Raw genomic sequence first — 15,314 nt, forward strand, 5'->3', positions numbered from 1 at the left:
TAAATTCAAACAACTCTTTTCCAGTACAGTTTAAGGCCTTTAGTCACCCACTCTGTTCATTAATATTTTAAGAGCCTGTTTCATAGAATCATGGAATGATACAACACAGGCAGGGGCCATTCAATTCAGCCCATTGTGTTTGTGCCAGCTGTTGAAAACAGTGATCCAACTAGTCCCACTCGCCTGATCTTTTCCCATCGCCCAGTAAACGAATTCCCTTCAAGTATTTAATCAATTTCCTTTTGAACATTACTATTAGACCTAGCTCTACCATGTCCTTATGTCACCCTAGGTTCTTTTGCCAGTCTGTTTAAATCCATGTTCTCTGGTGACCAACCCTTTTGCACTGGAAACAGTTCCTCCTTATTTACTTTACCAAAACCGTTTCCTGCCATTCTCGGCACTATGTTGCCCTTGCCACCTTATTCTTAATAAGGTACATTTGCATAGCTACCCGAACTGGGTACCACAGATCTTCAGAAATATTTTGTCAATGCTGCGAAATTGTATGTCAGCTTTTTCAGCGCCACGTTGTACCATTGCTTTAAATTAGCCTTTTCTGTTCTCGTCCAGTTCTGGAGAAGGAATCTGTTCATCTGTGGTAATAATAAAGTGGGTTTTAGCCTCTCTTTCTCCTTAGTGAGCTGGTGGAGTGTTGCTATGCAATACAAGATGCATCTAATGGAGGGCCAGATTTAATTTAATACCAGACATTTGCTTAATGTTGTCTAACAGCAGTCTGAACACCTCCCCCAACACATGGACGAAAACCATCCCACCCGTATTGTTGATAACATATGTGCGGCAAATTTCATCGGTCATCTTTTGTACTTGACATACCGCAGTGGGCTGAGATGTAGCTTTGTACTGACGCTAGTGAATGCACTTTGTCGGCAGAACTTTTCTGTACCTTCCCTTCCTTTTCTGACATGAACTCTCTTTCATCTACACTGGAAAAATACAGTTGAGCAGTACTCTGGGGAAATCATCCAACAATGTTTTGGCATTAAATGTTGGATGTTTGCTGGTTGAAATAGATAAGAATACTGGAAAAGTTTGTAGAAGAGGAGTTTTAAATTTAAGAAGCAAATTTGAAACTTTTTTGGTCTTAATGCAGAAAGTGACTTAAATGGCATACACATTGCTGAAAGAAAAGTAGTACAAATCCCTAAATTACTTCAATAATTTCAATTGCACCAAATGGGCTAACATCTTGATCTGGTTTCGCCAAGTGTGAAACAGCCATTTTCAGCAGCTTTTTTTTATTGCTCGATAAATTTTATTCATTCATGGGATTTGAGCATCGTTGGCAAGGTCAGCATTTATTGCCCATCCCTAATTGTCCATGTGATTGAATTAATGACAGTAAATTAGCGCTAGCTACTAAACACTGTTTATACGTTCTGTACATTAAATACACGCTGCTAGCATAAAGTTTCCTTTTTTTAAAAAAGGTAGTATTTGCAGACTCATTCTTCATGTAGCAACCCGAGACAGCTAAATAAATGTCCCATTTGTGGAAAACCTGCTGAGGAGATTTACCACATTCTCTCCCTGTAGGGGAGGTTGTACTAATTTGAAATGCTGATCATTTGTTTTCGTATAGAGTTTTTAAAAATTCTTTCATGGGATGTCGGAATCACCGGCAAGCCAGCATTTATTACCAATATTTAATTGCCCTTGAGAAGGTGATGGTGAGCTGTCTTCTTGAAACACTGCTTTCCATCTGGTGTGGGTACTCCCACAACGCTGTTTGGAAGGGAGTTCCAGGATTTTGACTCAGTGACAGCGAAGGAACGGCGATATAGTTCCAAGTCAGAAAGGTGTGTGGCTTGGAGGGAAACTTGTTCCCATGCGTCTGCTGCCCTTATCCTTCTAGGTGACAGAAGTCACAAGTTTGGAAGGTGGTGTCGAAGGAGTTGCTGTGGTGCTGCAGTACATCTTGTAAATGGTACACACTGCTGCCACTGCGTGCCTGTGGTGGAGGGAATAAATGTTTAATTGTTGGATGGGGTGCCAATCAAGCGGGCTGCTTTGTCCTGGATGGTGTCAAGTTTCTTGAGTGTTGTTGGAGCTGCACTTATCCAGGCAAGTGGAGAGTATTCCATCACACTCCTGACTTGTGCTTTGTAGATGGTGGACAGGCTTTGGGAAGGCAAAAGGTGAGTTACTCACCTCACAATTCCCAGCCTCTGACCCACTCTTGTATCTGCAGTATTTATATGGCTAGTCTAGTTTGGTTTCTGGTCAATGGCAACCCCAGGATGTTTGTGGTGGGGGATTCAGTGATGATAATGCCATTAAATGTCAAGGGCAATCATCAGCAAACATCCCACTTCTGATTTTATGATGGAAGGAAGGCCATTGATGAAGCAGCTGAAGATGGTTATGCCTAGGACACTACCCTGAGGAAATCCTGTGGCAATGTCCTGGTACTGAAATAATTGACCTCCAACAACCACAACCATCTTCGTTTCTGCTAGGTATGACTCCAACCAGCAGAGAGTTTTCCCCATTGATGTCAAGGGCAGTCACTCTTACCTTCCCTCGCTTTCAGCTCTTCTGTCCATGCTTGGATCAAGGCTGTAATGAGGCCAGGAGCTGTGTGGCCCTGGCAGAACCCAAACTGAGCATCAATGAGCAGGTTATTGCTGACTAAGTGCAGCTTGACAGCACTCTCGATGCCACCTTCCATCGCTTTGCTGATGTTTGAGAATAGACTGGTAATTGGCCAGGTAGGATTTGTCCTGCTCTTAGTGGACAGAACATAGTTGGGCAGTTTTCCACATAGCCGGGTAGATGCCAGTGTTGTAGCTGTACTGAAACAGCTTGGCTAGGGGTGTGGCTCATTCTGGAGCACCTGTATTCAGCACTGTTGCTGGAATATTGTCAGGGTTCATAGCCTTTGTAGTATCCAGTGCCTTTAGCTGTTTCTTGATATCACTTGGAATGAATCAAATTCCCTGAAGACTGGCATCTGTGATACTGGGGCCCTCTGGAGGAGGCCAAGATGGATCATCCACTCAGCACTTCTGCTGAAGATGGTTGCAAATCTTCAGCCTTGTCTTTTGCACTGATGTGCTGGGCTTCCCAACATTCAGGATGGGGACATTTGTGGAACCTCCTCATCTGGTTAGTTATTTAATTGTCCACCACCATTCACGACTGAATATTGTGCACACCGAGCTTTGATCTGATCCGTCGGCTGGTGGGATTGCTTAGCTCTGTTTATCTCCTTCTGCATCAGCTGTTTGGCAGCATGCAAATAATCCTGTGTTGTAGTTTCACCGGCTTGACACTTCATTTTTCAGCATTCATGGTGCTGCTCCCAGCATGCCCCCCTGCACTCTTCATTGAACAACGTGATCGCCCAACTTGATGGCAGCGGTTTTGAGTGAAGAAGATGCTGGACCATGAGGTTACAGATTGTGGTTGAATACCCGTGGGGGCCCAGTTTTGAGCTGCCTGTTCTGAATCTATCCCATTTGGTATGGCGGTGGAACCACACAGCATGTTGGAGGGTATGCTTAGTGTGTAGAGGGGACTTTGTCATCACAAGGACCGCGCTGTGGTCAGTCCTACCCCTACTGTCCTGGACAGGTGCATCTGCGACAGGTAGTTTGGTGAGGACAATGTCAAATAGATTTTTCCCTCATGTTGGTTCCCTCACCACCTGCCACCGGCCCAATCTGGCAAATATGCCCTTCAGGTCTTGGCCACCTCAGTCAGCAGTGGTGCTACCGAGCCATTGTTGGTGATGGACATTGATGCCCCCCACCTAGAGTACGTTCTGTTCCCTTGCCAACCTCAGTGTTTCTTCCAAATGCTGTTCAACATGGAGGAGTACTGCTTCATCAGCTGAGGGACGGTGGTAAGTGGTAATCAACAGGAGGTTTCCTTGCCCATGTTTGACCTGATATCTTGAGACTTCATGGAGTCTGGAGTCAATGTTGAGGATTCCAGTGGCAACTCCCTTCCAACCATTTACCACTATGTCGCCACCTCTGCTAGTTCAGTCTTGCTGAGTGGGACAGGACATACCCAGGGACGGTGATAGTGGTGTCTGGGACACTAGCTGTAAGGTATGATTCCGTGAGAATGACTATGTCCAGCAGTTGCTCGACTAGTCTGTGGGACAGCTTGCCCAATTTTGGCACAAGCCCCCAGATGTTACAAGGAGGACTTTGCAGGGTTGGGTGTGTCATGGTTGTTTCCGGTGCCTAAGCCGATGCCAGATGCTAGGTTGTGTTTCATTCTTTTTTGATTTTTCTATAGCAGTTCGGTACAACTGAGTGGCTTGCTGGGCCACTTCAGAGGAGAGTTAAGAGTCAACCACATCGCTGTGGGTTTGGAGTCACATGTAGGCCAGAGCAGGAAAGGACGGCAGATTCCTTTCCTAAAGAGCATTACTGAAGGGCATTTTTATGACAGTTGATAATAGTTTCATGGCACTGAGACTAGCTTTCAATTCCGGATTTTTATGAAGTAATTGAATTGAAATTGCACGAGCTTTCATGATAGGATTTGAACCTGTGTCCCCAAGACATTAGTCTAGGCCTTTGGATTACTTGTCCAGTGACTTTATCACTATGCCACCACCTCCCCCACAGAGTGGCAGAATATCTGCAGGAATGCAAGGGGAAGAATAGGATTAAATCTGTAATCTACATGATAACGCTAAAGGGATGTATTTAAATACTAAGGATACCAGAACTTTAATATTAGTATCCGTCCTCCAAACCCCAAGTAACTTACTTTGTCATACTGTTATATTCTGGTTCTCAGGTGCTTTGCTTCCAATGAATTGAATTTCTCTGGCCATGTTTCGTACCCATTTGGTTAAAAAAAACACTTTTTAACACTTTATCAATATTTAAATAACTGCACACACACACAGGACATAAAATGGTTCATTTTAATTCTGGCATTGAATTGCAGCCCTAGATTAATTTTATCTGCACTTTTCAGAGAAATTAGCTGTAATACATTTTCATTAATTGAATGTTGATCCCGTATGAGTAACTGTTTTCCTATTGATTGTGACTAGAGCGGAAACAAGGTTGCTATCACGACCACGCCGTTTGAGAACACATCAATAAGAACTGGTCCGGCAAGAAGACACAGCTACAGAAGCAGAATGATGAGGCGGAGCAAGAAAACAAAAAAGAAGGAAGGTCAAGAAAGGTACCTGCTACGTTCCCTTTTTTAAAAAACTGAACATAAAGCCTGGAGCAAGAAAAGCCATTCAGCCAATTGACCCTATTCCTCCCAGAGTCCGAGAATGATTATTCTATCACAGACTCTCTATGGCCACTCCTCCTTACTCCTATCCTGGGAGGTGGAAGCAAATCGAACCGAGCTATCAAGATCGCTAACCAATGTTTCCTCTCAGTTTTTCTTGTACTGGATGGGCTAGAAACTCCTCTGAGCATGACATTTTTATCCATGCGCAATTAACATTTTAAAAGTCACAACTTGCACGAAGCTGTGAGTAGCCTCTTTATTTCAATGGGCGGTGCGTTACAGGCTGCTGCACGGCTACATGTGCATGCAGCTTAGAGGGGCCATTGCTTTCTTGCATTCTCGTGCTCTTTGTCCCTCTTGTCTTACTGATTTCATTTTACCTCTCCTCACATATCCCATTCAACCTCCACTCTCACATGGCCCATTCTAATTCTCCGCTCAATTGTAGCACTCGCCATCTCCTCTCACATCCCCATTCCATTCCTCCTCACATCTGTACCCTTCCACCTCTCCTCACACATCTCACACCTGGACTATTTGCTCCCCTTTCCTGACACAACAGTTCACACTTTCAGGAGAGCAGATGAAATGTGAAAGGAGCAGGAAGGATGCGGACAGCTCAAAAGTCTGACTTTGTACCATGAACAACCTTAAAAATGCATCCATCTCACCAAACAACAAAATGGACCTCATTTAATCTGGTCTCTCATCCGCTGACCCTAGACAGCTTCAATTACCCTGCAGTTTCTAAGCTGGTATCTGTGTCTCAATCAATGTTAAAGGCAGGTGTTCATTGGCCATGTTCCATATGAATGATAAATAACCCAACCTTCTTCATAAGCCTGTCTGCCAGAAAGCAGTAGATGCTCATTGAAGTTAAACCCCTTGATCAGCTTCACCCCAGATAGTGTGCATTCATCTGGAAATGATGGGCTGTGCCCACTGGGTTGCTGATCTTTTTGCCGTGGGCATTTCTGGGCTGTTCAGCTCCAGATTGAGTCCTGGGGTTTTGAGAGCTGCTGAATAGGGTGCATTCCAGAGTCTCACTCTAGTGCAGGGCTGGCAGCCAGACACTGCCTGGTTTCCAGTGCCTTCACCCAGCTCAGCCCCTCCTCTCCCCTCCCCACACAGGCTGACCGGCTAGCAGGGAATTTTTTCCAAGTCCTGGAATTGTGCCCCTGCCACATCCCTTGACCGATGAATCTAAAACTCTCACCATCTGAAGCTTAGTCTTTCCAGGTGCTCTGAGGCTTTGTCCTGGCTCTTCACCCATGCCCTTCTCACCATGCGCTGGTTATTTCTGGGCATAATTGTCTTGCCCCAGCTCAAGCTCACTGCTCCTTCACTCATGGATTACCCCTCTCTCCCGCTCTCGCTGCTCCTCCAATCACAGATTCCCGTTCTCGCTGCTCCTCCAATCACAGATTCCCTCTCTCCCGCTCTCGCTGCTCCTCCAATCACAGATTCCCGTTCTCGCTGCTCCTCCAATCACAGATTCCCTCTCTCCCGCTCTCGCTGCTCCTCCAATCACAGATTCCCGTTCTCGCTGCTCCTCCAATCACAGATTCCCTCTCTCCCACCCTCGCTGCTCCTCCAGTCACAGATTCCCGTTCTCGCTGCTCCTCCAGTCACAGATTCCCGTTCTCGCTGCTCCTCCAGTCACAGATTCCTGTTCTCGCTGCTCCTCCAGTCACAGATTCCCGTTCTCGCTGCTCCTCCAATCACAGATTCCCTTCTCCTGCCCTCGCTGCTCCTCCAATCACAGATTCCCTTCTCCTGCCCTCGCTGCTCCTCCAATCATAGATTCCCTCTCTCCCTCTCTCGCTGCTCCTCCAATCATGGATTCCCTCTCTCCCGCTGCTCCTCCAATCACAGATTTCCTCTCTCTTACTGCTGTTCCAATCACAAGTTCCCTCCAATCACAGCTGCATCTTTTCCTGCTCTGTATCCAGACTCTTGCACTTTTGCCATTGGGATTTAATGTTTGGATCAGTCTGTTGTCTCGGTTGTTGCTGTGAGCAGCCTGTTTATGCCAATATGTGGGACTTTCAAGTTTACTGAGCGGCTACACACACATGCACCTTAGAGGGAACATTAGACGGAATTTTCCCAGTGGGCTTGGAAGGGGGGGTGGCCGGGAACATAGTGAGAAGCTACATCGGGGTGGCTCCCCAACACATTCCTGCTACCAGGGATCTTTCCCAGGGACAGTTGGGGGATCAGACAAGTTTACATACTTAAGGCCCAATTAGGGCGATTGAAGCAGTCCCTGGGGCCATCAGAGCCAGAGGCCCCATGTTTAAAGGAGGGAGCCAAGGGTATGAAAGTCAGCCCCTGTGGCCCCAACGATGCATTTGGAGGGGATTCACCTCCAAACAGAGTGGCCTGCAACTTCTCCCCTCTGATTTATTTATTTACTTTTACCTCTCCAAGAAAGCCTCTGTGCCCTCATGGCTTTCTGATCTTCCTCAGGAGCACCCACCACTCCCAGTCCAGGCAAAGCACTAGAGCTGCTGGCCCTTTCATTGGGCTCACAACCTCGGGGGGGCCCACCTCACATCACTGAGCCTGTCTCACTGCCCATAAATGCAGGCCCTGGACCCCCATTTGGTCCTGACATCGGGGTCACAAAGCCCACGGTAACATCCTGCCCATTGTCTTTAACCCTTAAATCCTCTTAAGAAACACTGGCCAGGATTTTGTCAGGCCGATGGGGGTCTTGCCCACCAGTCGGAGAATTGGCAGGGAAACCCCGGCGGTGTAAGTCCTGGCTGCCGAGAGCCGCCGGCCAATCAGATGCCAGCAGCCCCTCGTGCTGCCAGCAGGAGTGGTGACTGCTGGCAGCACTGCAGCCGTTAGAGGCCTGGGATAATGGTGGGATCCCAGACCAAAGCCCCCCTCCCTGGAGGCCGCTGGAAAACCTGACAGGCTTTGTTGGGCAGCCTTCCGAAGGCGCGGGAAAGCTGTGTGGCCTCCTTGTCACCCCTGAGCCACCACCAAATCGTGTTGGGCTCAGAGATGATGGGTGTTAATTGGCTCATTAATTAGCCTAATTGACATCCCACTGCTGGTGGCTGGGGATCCTGCATCTGCCCCTTCTGCCCCCCAACTTAATCAGAGGAGGTTTTGCTGCCAGCGGGAGACTGACACAGGGCCTCTCCCACGATTAAGTGGCCTGGCCACCATGGTTCCCACCGAGACGGGCGCATTAAATCAAGCCTAATGGACATAACGAATATGCTTCATATACTTGCATCGGAAGCGGTTCAGAGAAGTTTCACTAGGCTGATTCCTGGGATGAAGGGGTTGTCTTCTGAGTAAAAGTTGAGCAGGTTGGACCCATACTCATTGGTGTTTAGAAGAATGAGAGTGACCTTATTGAAACATTTGGGGGAGGTGGTGGCACGGTGGTATTGCTGCTGCACCAGTATTTCAGAGACCCAAGGTAATGCTCTGGGGACCTGGGTTCGAATCCCACCACGGCAGATGGTGGAATTTGAATTCAATAAAAATCTGGAATTAAAAGTCTGATGACCACGAAACCATTGCCGATTATTGTAAAAACCCGTCTGGTTCATTAATGTCCTTTAGAGAAGGAAATCTGCCGTCCTTACCTGGCCTGGCCTGGTCTAGCCTACATGTGACTCTAGATCCACAGGAATTTGGCTGACTCTTAAAAAATGCCCTCTGAATTAGGGATGGACAATAAATGCCGGCCTAGCCAGCGAACCATGAATGAATAATTTTTTAAAATATAAGATTCTGAGAGGGCTTGACAGGGGAGATGCTGAGAGGATGTTCCTTTCATGGTAGAACCTAGAACTAGGGGGCCTCCTCCTCCTCCAATTCCCATGCCCTGAGAGGTCTTTGACGACCATGGACCTCCATTAGACTGGTCCATGATTAAAGTACTGCAGTGGTTTGCCGCCTGCCTTCTGCTCTTACGCATATTGGAGGGATTTACAGGCTGACAATCCGCCTGTTTGACCACATTTTGAACGCATCTTCCGCAGACATCGAGTCCTGAAGTGGGACTTGAACCTGGAGCTTCTGGCCTAGAGGTAGGGTCGCTACCACTGCGCCACAAAACCTCCAGAACTAGGGGGGGACAGTTCAAAAAATAAGGGGTCTCCTGTTTAAGATGGAAATGAGGAGGAATTTCTTCTCTCGGGGGGTTCGTTAGGGGAGCGAAGAGTTATGGGAAACAGTCAGGCAAGTGGAGTCAAGTTTGCAATCCCATCAGCCATGATCTAATTAAACGGCAGAGAGCCAAGGAGCCAAGAGGCCTGCACCTGCTCTTATTTCTTACGACCTTACAATCCCACAATTTTTTTTCCAGTTTCAGCATAGCACGTTCTTTGGTAACTTTTGAGTGTTCCAGATCACTTAGTTAGATTCTTAAAATAAAAAGATTGATCTTGAGTAGGGAAAAAAACTGCAAAGTTTAACCAGTAACACCTCATATATTATTTTTCAACAGAAGGCGGTCGCTCTTTAAAAAGTTTGCAAAGCAGCCTGTCATACTCCATACCAGCCGGAGTTTCACCTCATTGAACCGTTCGCTTTCATCCAGTGACAGTATGCCTGGATCACCAACACACAGTTTATCTCCTAGGTCACCGACACAAAGCTTCCGGTCGGCCCCTGATTTTCAGTCGGGTGAGTTTTCCACTTGTTTGTGAGATTCCTGTGTTGGTTCATTTTTTTTTTCCCCCTATTTGCAAAGTTTTCTTCGAGTGAGAAGACAACATTCCACTATCAGTGAAGCCATCGAGTGTTATGACCATTTCACAGTTAGAATTACGGGATAAGTTCTAACCTCCGAGAGAGGCCGTTAACTCGGTAACGTAGTGTGTCAGCCACGGCTCAGTTAGTTACCTCTGCATCAGAACATTGTGAGTTCAAGCCCCAAACCAGAAACTTGAGCAGAAAGATCAAAGCAGATACTCCAGTGTAGTACTGCACTGTCAGAGGGGACAATTTTTGGACCAGACGTTAAACTGAGTCCCCACCTGCTCTCTGAAGTGGACTTCAAAAACCCCATGGCACTATTTTGAAGAAGAGCAGGGGATTTATCCCCCAGTGTCCTGATCAATGTTACCCCTCAATCAGAATAACTTTATAAAAAATACATCGAAAAATTGGTTATTATTGCATTTCTGTTTGCGGGAGCTTGCTGTGCACAAATTGGCTGCTGTGTTTTCTACATTACAATGATAACTACAATTCAAAACAAATTCACTGACTTTGAAGCACTTTGGGACATTCTGAGGTTGTGATAGGCGCTGTATAAATGCAAGTCTTTTGTTCCTCTTTAATATCTTAATACACTGTAGAAAATCTAGAAAATAAACGCCCACAGTACTTTAGTTTTCTAAAATATTTTTGAGTACATTTTGTCAATTATAGACAAGTTTGTTCAAAGATAAGAAGAACCGTCAAATTTCATTATAAAAAAAGTCATTGCTATCACTTTCTTAACATTTCTCCTGAACCTAAAATCTCCATTTATTATAATGAATAAAGCCAAGAGCTACTGTAAAGTCCAGTATAATGGCCACACAACATAAAGCCTTCATCCTGACCTTTATGCTAGCCATTAATTGATTATGATGGTCCTGCTATCTTAATAATGAAATTTGACTGTAAATACATTTGGTGCTCAGAAAATGTAGGCCAGATTCAAGAAGGAACCCAATAGACTGACTCTTCCAATTTATTCGCTCTTCTTTTCCCTATTCTCATGGAAGTTGAGACTTGTGCTATGGTAAACTTTTACAGGTATCTTCAGTGTCTGTGAACAATGATCTCTATTTCACCTTGGGAAAGCACATCTGTCCTCACCCTGCGCTGCCCAGTAGAGGTAATCAGAGAAGGAACCCTAGCAATATTTTCATCTTCCTCCTCAGTGATTTTGGGGCAAATTGTAGTACTCATACTGTTGACCAGATGACAAATACCAATATGCTGACAATCCAGGACTGAACACATGCCCTCTTTCTAAGTAGCACATTACTGAGTATATTCCCCCTGTTGAACCTCAGTGGATCTTTAGAATGAACCTGTTGTGTTAACTTAATGCCGTCAATCATACGTGGTGTTTGTTATTAGATGCTAATTACTGAGATTTTAGTTGAATTCAGCAATTTACCATTGCATTAGCTGTAATAAATTACTGCAAAGTCTTGTCATTATCAGAATGTTGTATTACAACATTCAAATCTCATCAGCTGCAAGTTTAGTAAGGTGATGCACTGTCTTTTGCGCGGTAAGGTAAAATATACAAACTCGGGTTCGTAGCTTGGGCAAACAAAATTGACAGGCTAACCGTTTGTAAAATGTTTTGTTTTGACAGGTACAAATTCTTCACAGAGCAGCTCCCCTAGCTCAAGTGCTCCAAATTCCCCCGCTGGCTCTGGTCATGTTAGACCAAGTACACTTCATGGATTGAGTTCAAAGCTAGGTGGACCAAAATATAGATCGGGCAGGCGGAAATCAGCTGGCAGTATCCCTCTATCCCCTCTGGCACGAACCCCTTCTCCTACACCCCAACCAACCTCACCGCAGAGATCGCCATCACCCTTGCTTGGTCACTCAATTGGAAGTTCCAAAATGGCGCAGACTTTCCCTGCTAAGATGCACTCACCACCAACTATTTTAAGGCACATGGTTCGACCTAAAAGTGCAGAGCCTCCAAGATCACCGTTATTAAAGAGAGTGCAATCTGCTGAAAAACTTTCTCCTTCCTATACGTCTGACAAGAAACAATTGTGTGCTCGTAAGCATAGCCTTGAAACATCTCAAGCAGAAGGAAGGAAAGAGTCTTTACAGAGAGATTTGTGTCTACATAGTTTAGAAGAGAACGCATTTGAAATGTCGTCCATCACCAAAGTTAGACCTGTGGAACAGGGTTGTCTCAAACGTCCTGTAGCAAGAAAGGTGGGAAGACAGGAGTCACTTGATGAAGCTGATAAAGAGAAACTGAAGGCGATAGTGGTAAAGAAGAAAAATTGGAATGTGAGACGAGAATCTCTTCAAAAACAAAATGCCATACAAGAGCCAAACACTGGACATGAAAATGTAACTCAGGCAAGTGTAGAGGTGGCTGAGTTTAATTTGGACGTTGCTGAAGATTCTAAGTGTAATGAAATTAAAATGCAACGTTCAGATGAACAGCACATGACTGCAAGTGGCCCACTGTTATCCTCTTGCAAAAAGCTCGGTACCAGCTCCAGTATTCACGATGACATCCCATCAGTGTTGCAAACTGCACATCCTGATCCCAAAGTTGAAAGTTCCACATCAGCTCCTGGTGTACTTAACCCCGAGAAACCATCCACAACTTCAGAGGTGAAGAAACTCTGTGGAAAGGATGTTGAGGTGGAATGGACTAGAAAGCACACTAAAGAGCCAAGTGTTTGTGAAAGGTTGGAAACCAAGACTTCAAATGTAGAACTTATAGGAAGCAAAAAGTGTTGCAGAGAAACTCATAATGGTATGAGTTCATCGGAAATGTTCAAGAGTGAAATGATCTCACCTGCCCACACCACTCAGCCAAAGACACTAACATCTTTGAGTAAAGAGGAATCCTCGGTTATGAAGAAAAACAATACAACAGCAAGTACTGCATGCACTTCTCACAGTCATTTGAGGTCAACCCCATCTGACTGTTCCAAGATAGTAACTGGAATGGCTCAAGTTACTTTAGACAAACCACAGTTAAGTTTAATGACTGAGAGTGTTCCCAGGCAGATGACTGAATGTAAAATGGATGGTAGATCTATCTTGAGCTTAAAGCCACTGGAAGGTACCCTTGATATTGCTTTCTTGTCAGGTCCGAGTACATCTAAAGCAGAGACATATTTATCTACAAGACATGAACAGCAGAGCTCATCATTAAAGAGCACATTATGCCACAAGGTCAACCCGTATAATAATGCACAACCATCTCTTTCGAAAAGCAATATGCCTGCATGTGGCAAGGCAGATGAAACAAAGAATGTTTCTCAAAGCTTACTTCTTAGTCGTTTATCTGTTGAGGCCTTGCCAGTAGGTGGAAAGCCTGAGACAAAGGAAAGCAGTTCAACATGTTCAGTAAAGGATAAAACCTGCGAGACCAAACGCAGTCTCGGGTCTGCACCTCAAAGCGTAAGTTCAGAAATGTGTGCATCTAATGAGAGAAAAGACACCATGGGCCTTAAGGGAAATAAGCAAGTTAGTCATTCACAGCCATGTACTGTGGGGAAAGGGAACACTTGGAAAGATCCATCAAAGTTGTCCTTGTTGCAACACCATTCTCCTTGTGGTACACATCTGGAAATGGACACAAGCAACCAAAAACAATGTCCAAAGGAAGCATCACAGGAAAGGCAACCTAAGAATTCATAGCAAGTTAAAGTAGAGGTTTTAGTGCAGTGAAAATGAGAGCAAAATTGCAAACATATAAATAAACTGACAACAGTACTTTCCCTCTTCCATAAGCATGGCAGAATCCTGTTTCTCAGTAACTAAAGTCTTTGGGTTAATACCTTTTTAAAAAAAAAGTTAAATATTCTTTTCTGGCCCCTGCCCACCCACCTACCCCACCAGCAATTGCTTTGTTTATAATGACTAATAGAAATATCCTGGTATTTATACAAGATCACTTGAATGTCCAAAATATTGGGTGTAGAAAGATCTTTTTATGTACATATAATGTAATAAATGGCTCACGCAGCTTTGGGAAAGAACATTGTGGGCATAATTTAACCATGAAAACATGTAACACACTCCTTGTTCTCTGTGGTAACATGAATAAATGTTCATTGTGTGGTTAAAAAGTGGTGGTGTTATTTTATCTGTAACAAATTTCACATGAAAGCACCCTTAGTGGCATTCAGTAAAAGTTGCTGTATAAATGGAACATTTGCGTGGCTATGGAAAAGCTTGCTGTTTTTAGCAGGTAACGCTAAAATTTACATTCCATTTGAATGCATTGAGTAGCTCTGTACATTTCAAGCAACATCATTTCATTTGTGAGGAAAAAATGTACATATTATCTACAAAAGGGAGTTTATGGGTTTTTTTGTTCACGAAGAAGAGGGGACCTGTTGGAGTCACTCGGTGCTGAATGGAATTGTTTTTTCTAAGTTAATTTTGCTAAGCCTTTATTTATCTGTTTCTGTGTAGAAAAACGGGATTTAGTGTTTGTTTTGGCTGAAATAAACGGGAATACACAGGTAAAAACACATCAGTGCAGTGAAGACTTGGGTGTATATTACTCAATTGAGAAAAATCCCTGTAAAGATGTTACCTTCTATTCTACAGCCTTTAAACAAAATCTGTGCTCCTAGCTGGTTATAAAACATATTAAACACTTGTTTACAAATGTATCAGAGGTGTAAATAACTATATGGCAATGTTATGTTTGCCAAATCTGTGTGTGGCATTTTGAAAACCTCACAGGTATTTTGTTTGTATATGTACCAATTTATGTTTTGGTAATAATGTACCAACAAACTGTTGAACATGTGAAGAATGTTGGGCCGTGTGGAATCTGGTTTGTTGTGTTCTGTTGTGGCGCAGGTGAAGTTAGGTGTGTGCTGTACCTGTTGGCTTGGAGTACTCGCTATAGTTGGACTGATGCTTAAAGCAATGATTTGAAATATGCTGTCAGAACTGTGCAATAAAAAAAAATGTTTGCAGCTTCTGTGTTTTGTTTTTCCACCACAGAGCTTTGTGAATGTTCTAACTGTTGTATTGTAATGGAAAATAAATATTTATACTTATGCATTTGCATATCACAAAAAAAATAAATGTTTTTCAGCATGAAAAGATGTCTGTTCATTACAGCAGTTGAAAGTCTTACTGTTCCTTCAAGAAACAACCCAAGAAGAACACTAAACAGATAAAAACCAGTGGTGCTGGCTTTTCAAAAGTTCCTCTGTAATAATCAATGATCTTTGAACGTACCAATGTAACATATTGAAAAAACATGTCTAAGTGGGCTTTTATTTCCATTCTTTCATGGGATACGGGTATCAACTTTTGACACTTTTGTGGTTGACTTGTAATTGCGCTTGAAGCTTGTT

The 15,314-nt window shown here is 44.2% G+C and overlaps 1 protein-coding gene across 16 annotated transcripts in view; it reads left to right on the top strand.

Annotated features, from left to right (window-relative positions):
* mast4 (microtubule associated serine/threonine kinase family member 4) overlaps window positions 1-15,057 on the top strand; it is a 480,851-nt gene extending 465,794 nt beyond the window's left edge. For all 16 annotated transcript variants that reach the window (XM_078562967.1, XM_078562902.1, XM_078562920.1 and 13 more), the window contains 3 exons: window positions 5,048-5,184; window positions 9,725-9,903; window positions 11,600-15,057. In XM_078562967.1, coding sequence (XP_078419093.1) covers window positions 5,048-5,184; window positions 9,725-9,903; window positions 11,600-13,632 — 2,349 coding nt within the window. In that variant the 3' untranslated portion in view covers window positions 13,633-15,057. The remainder of the gene's footprint in view (window positions 1-5,047; window positions 5,185-9,724; window positions 9,904-11,599) is intronic.
* The last annotated feature ends 257 nt before the right edge of the window (window positions 15,058-15,314 follow it).

The sequence above is a fragment of the Cetorhinus maximus genome, chromosome 2 (genome assembly GCF_964194155.1).
Source record: "Cetorhinus maximus chromosome 2, sCetMax3.hap1.1, whole genome shotgun sequence".
Taxonomy (NCBI): domain Eukaryota; kingdom Metazoa; phylum Chordata; class Chondrichthyes; order Lamniformes; family Cetorhinidae; genus Cetorhinus; species Cetorhinus maximus.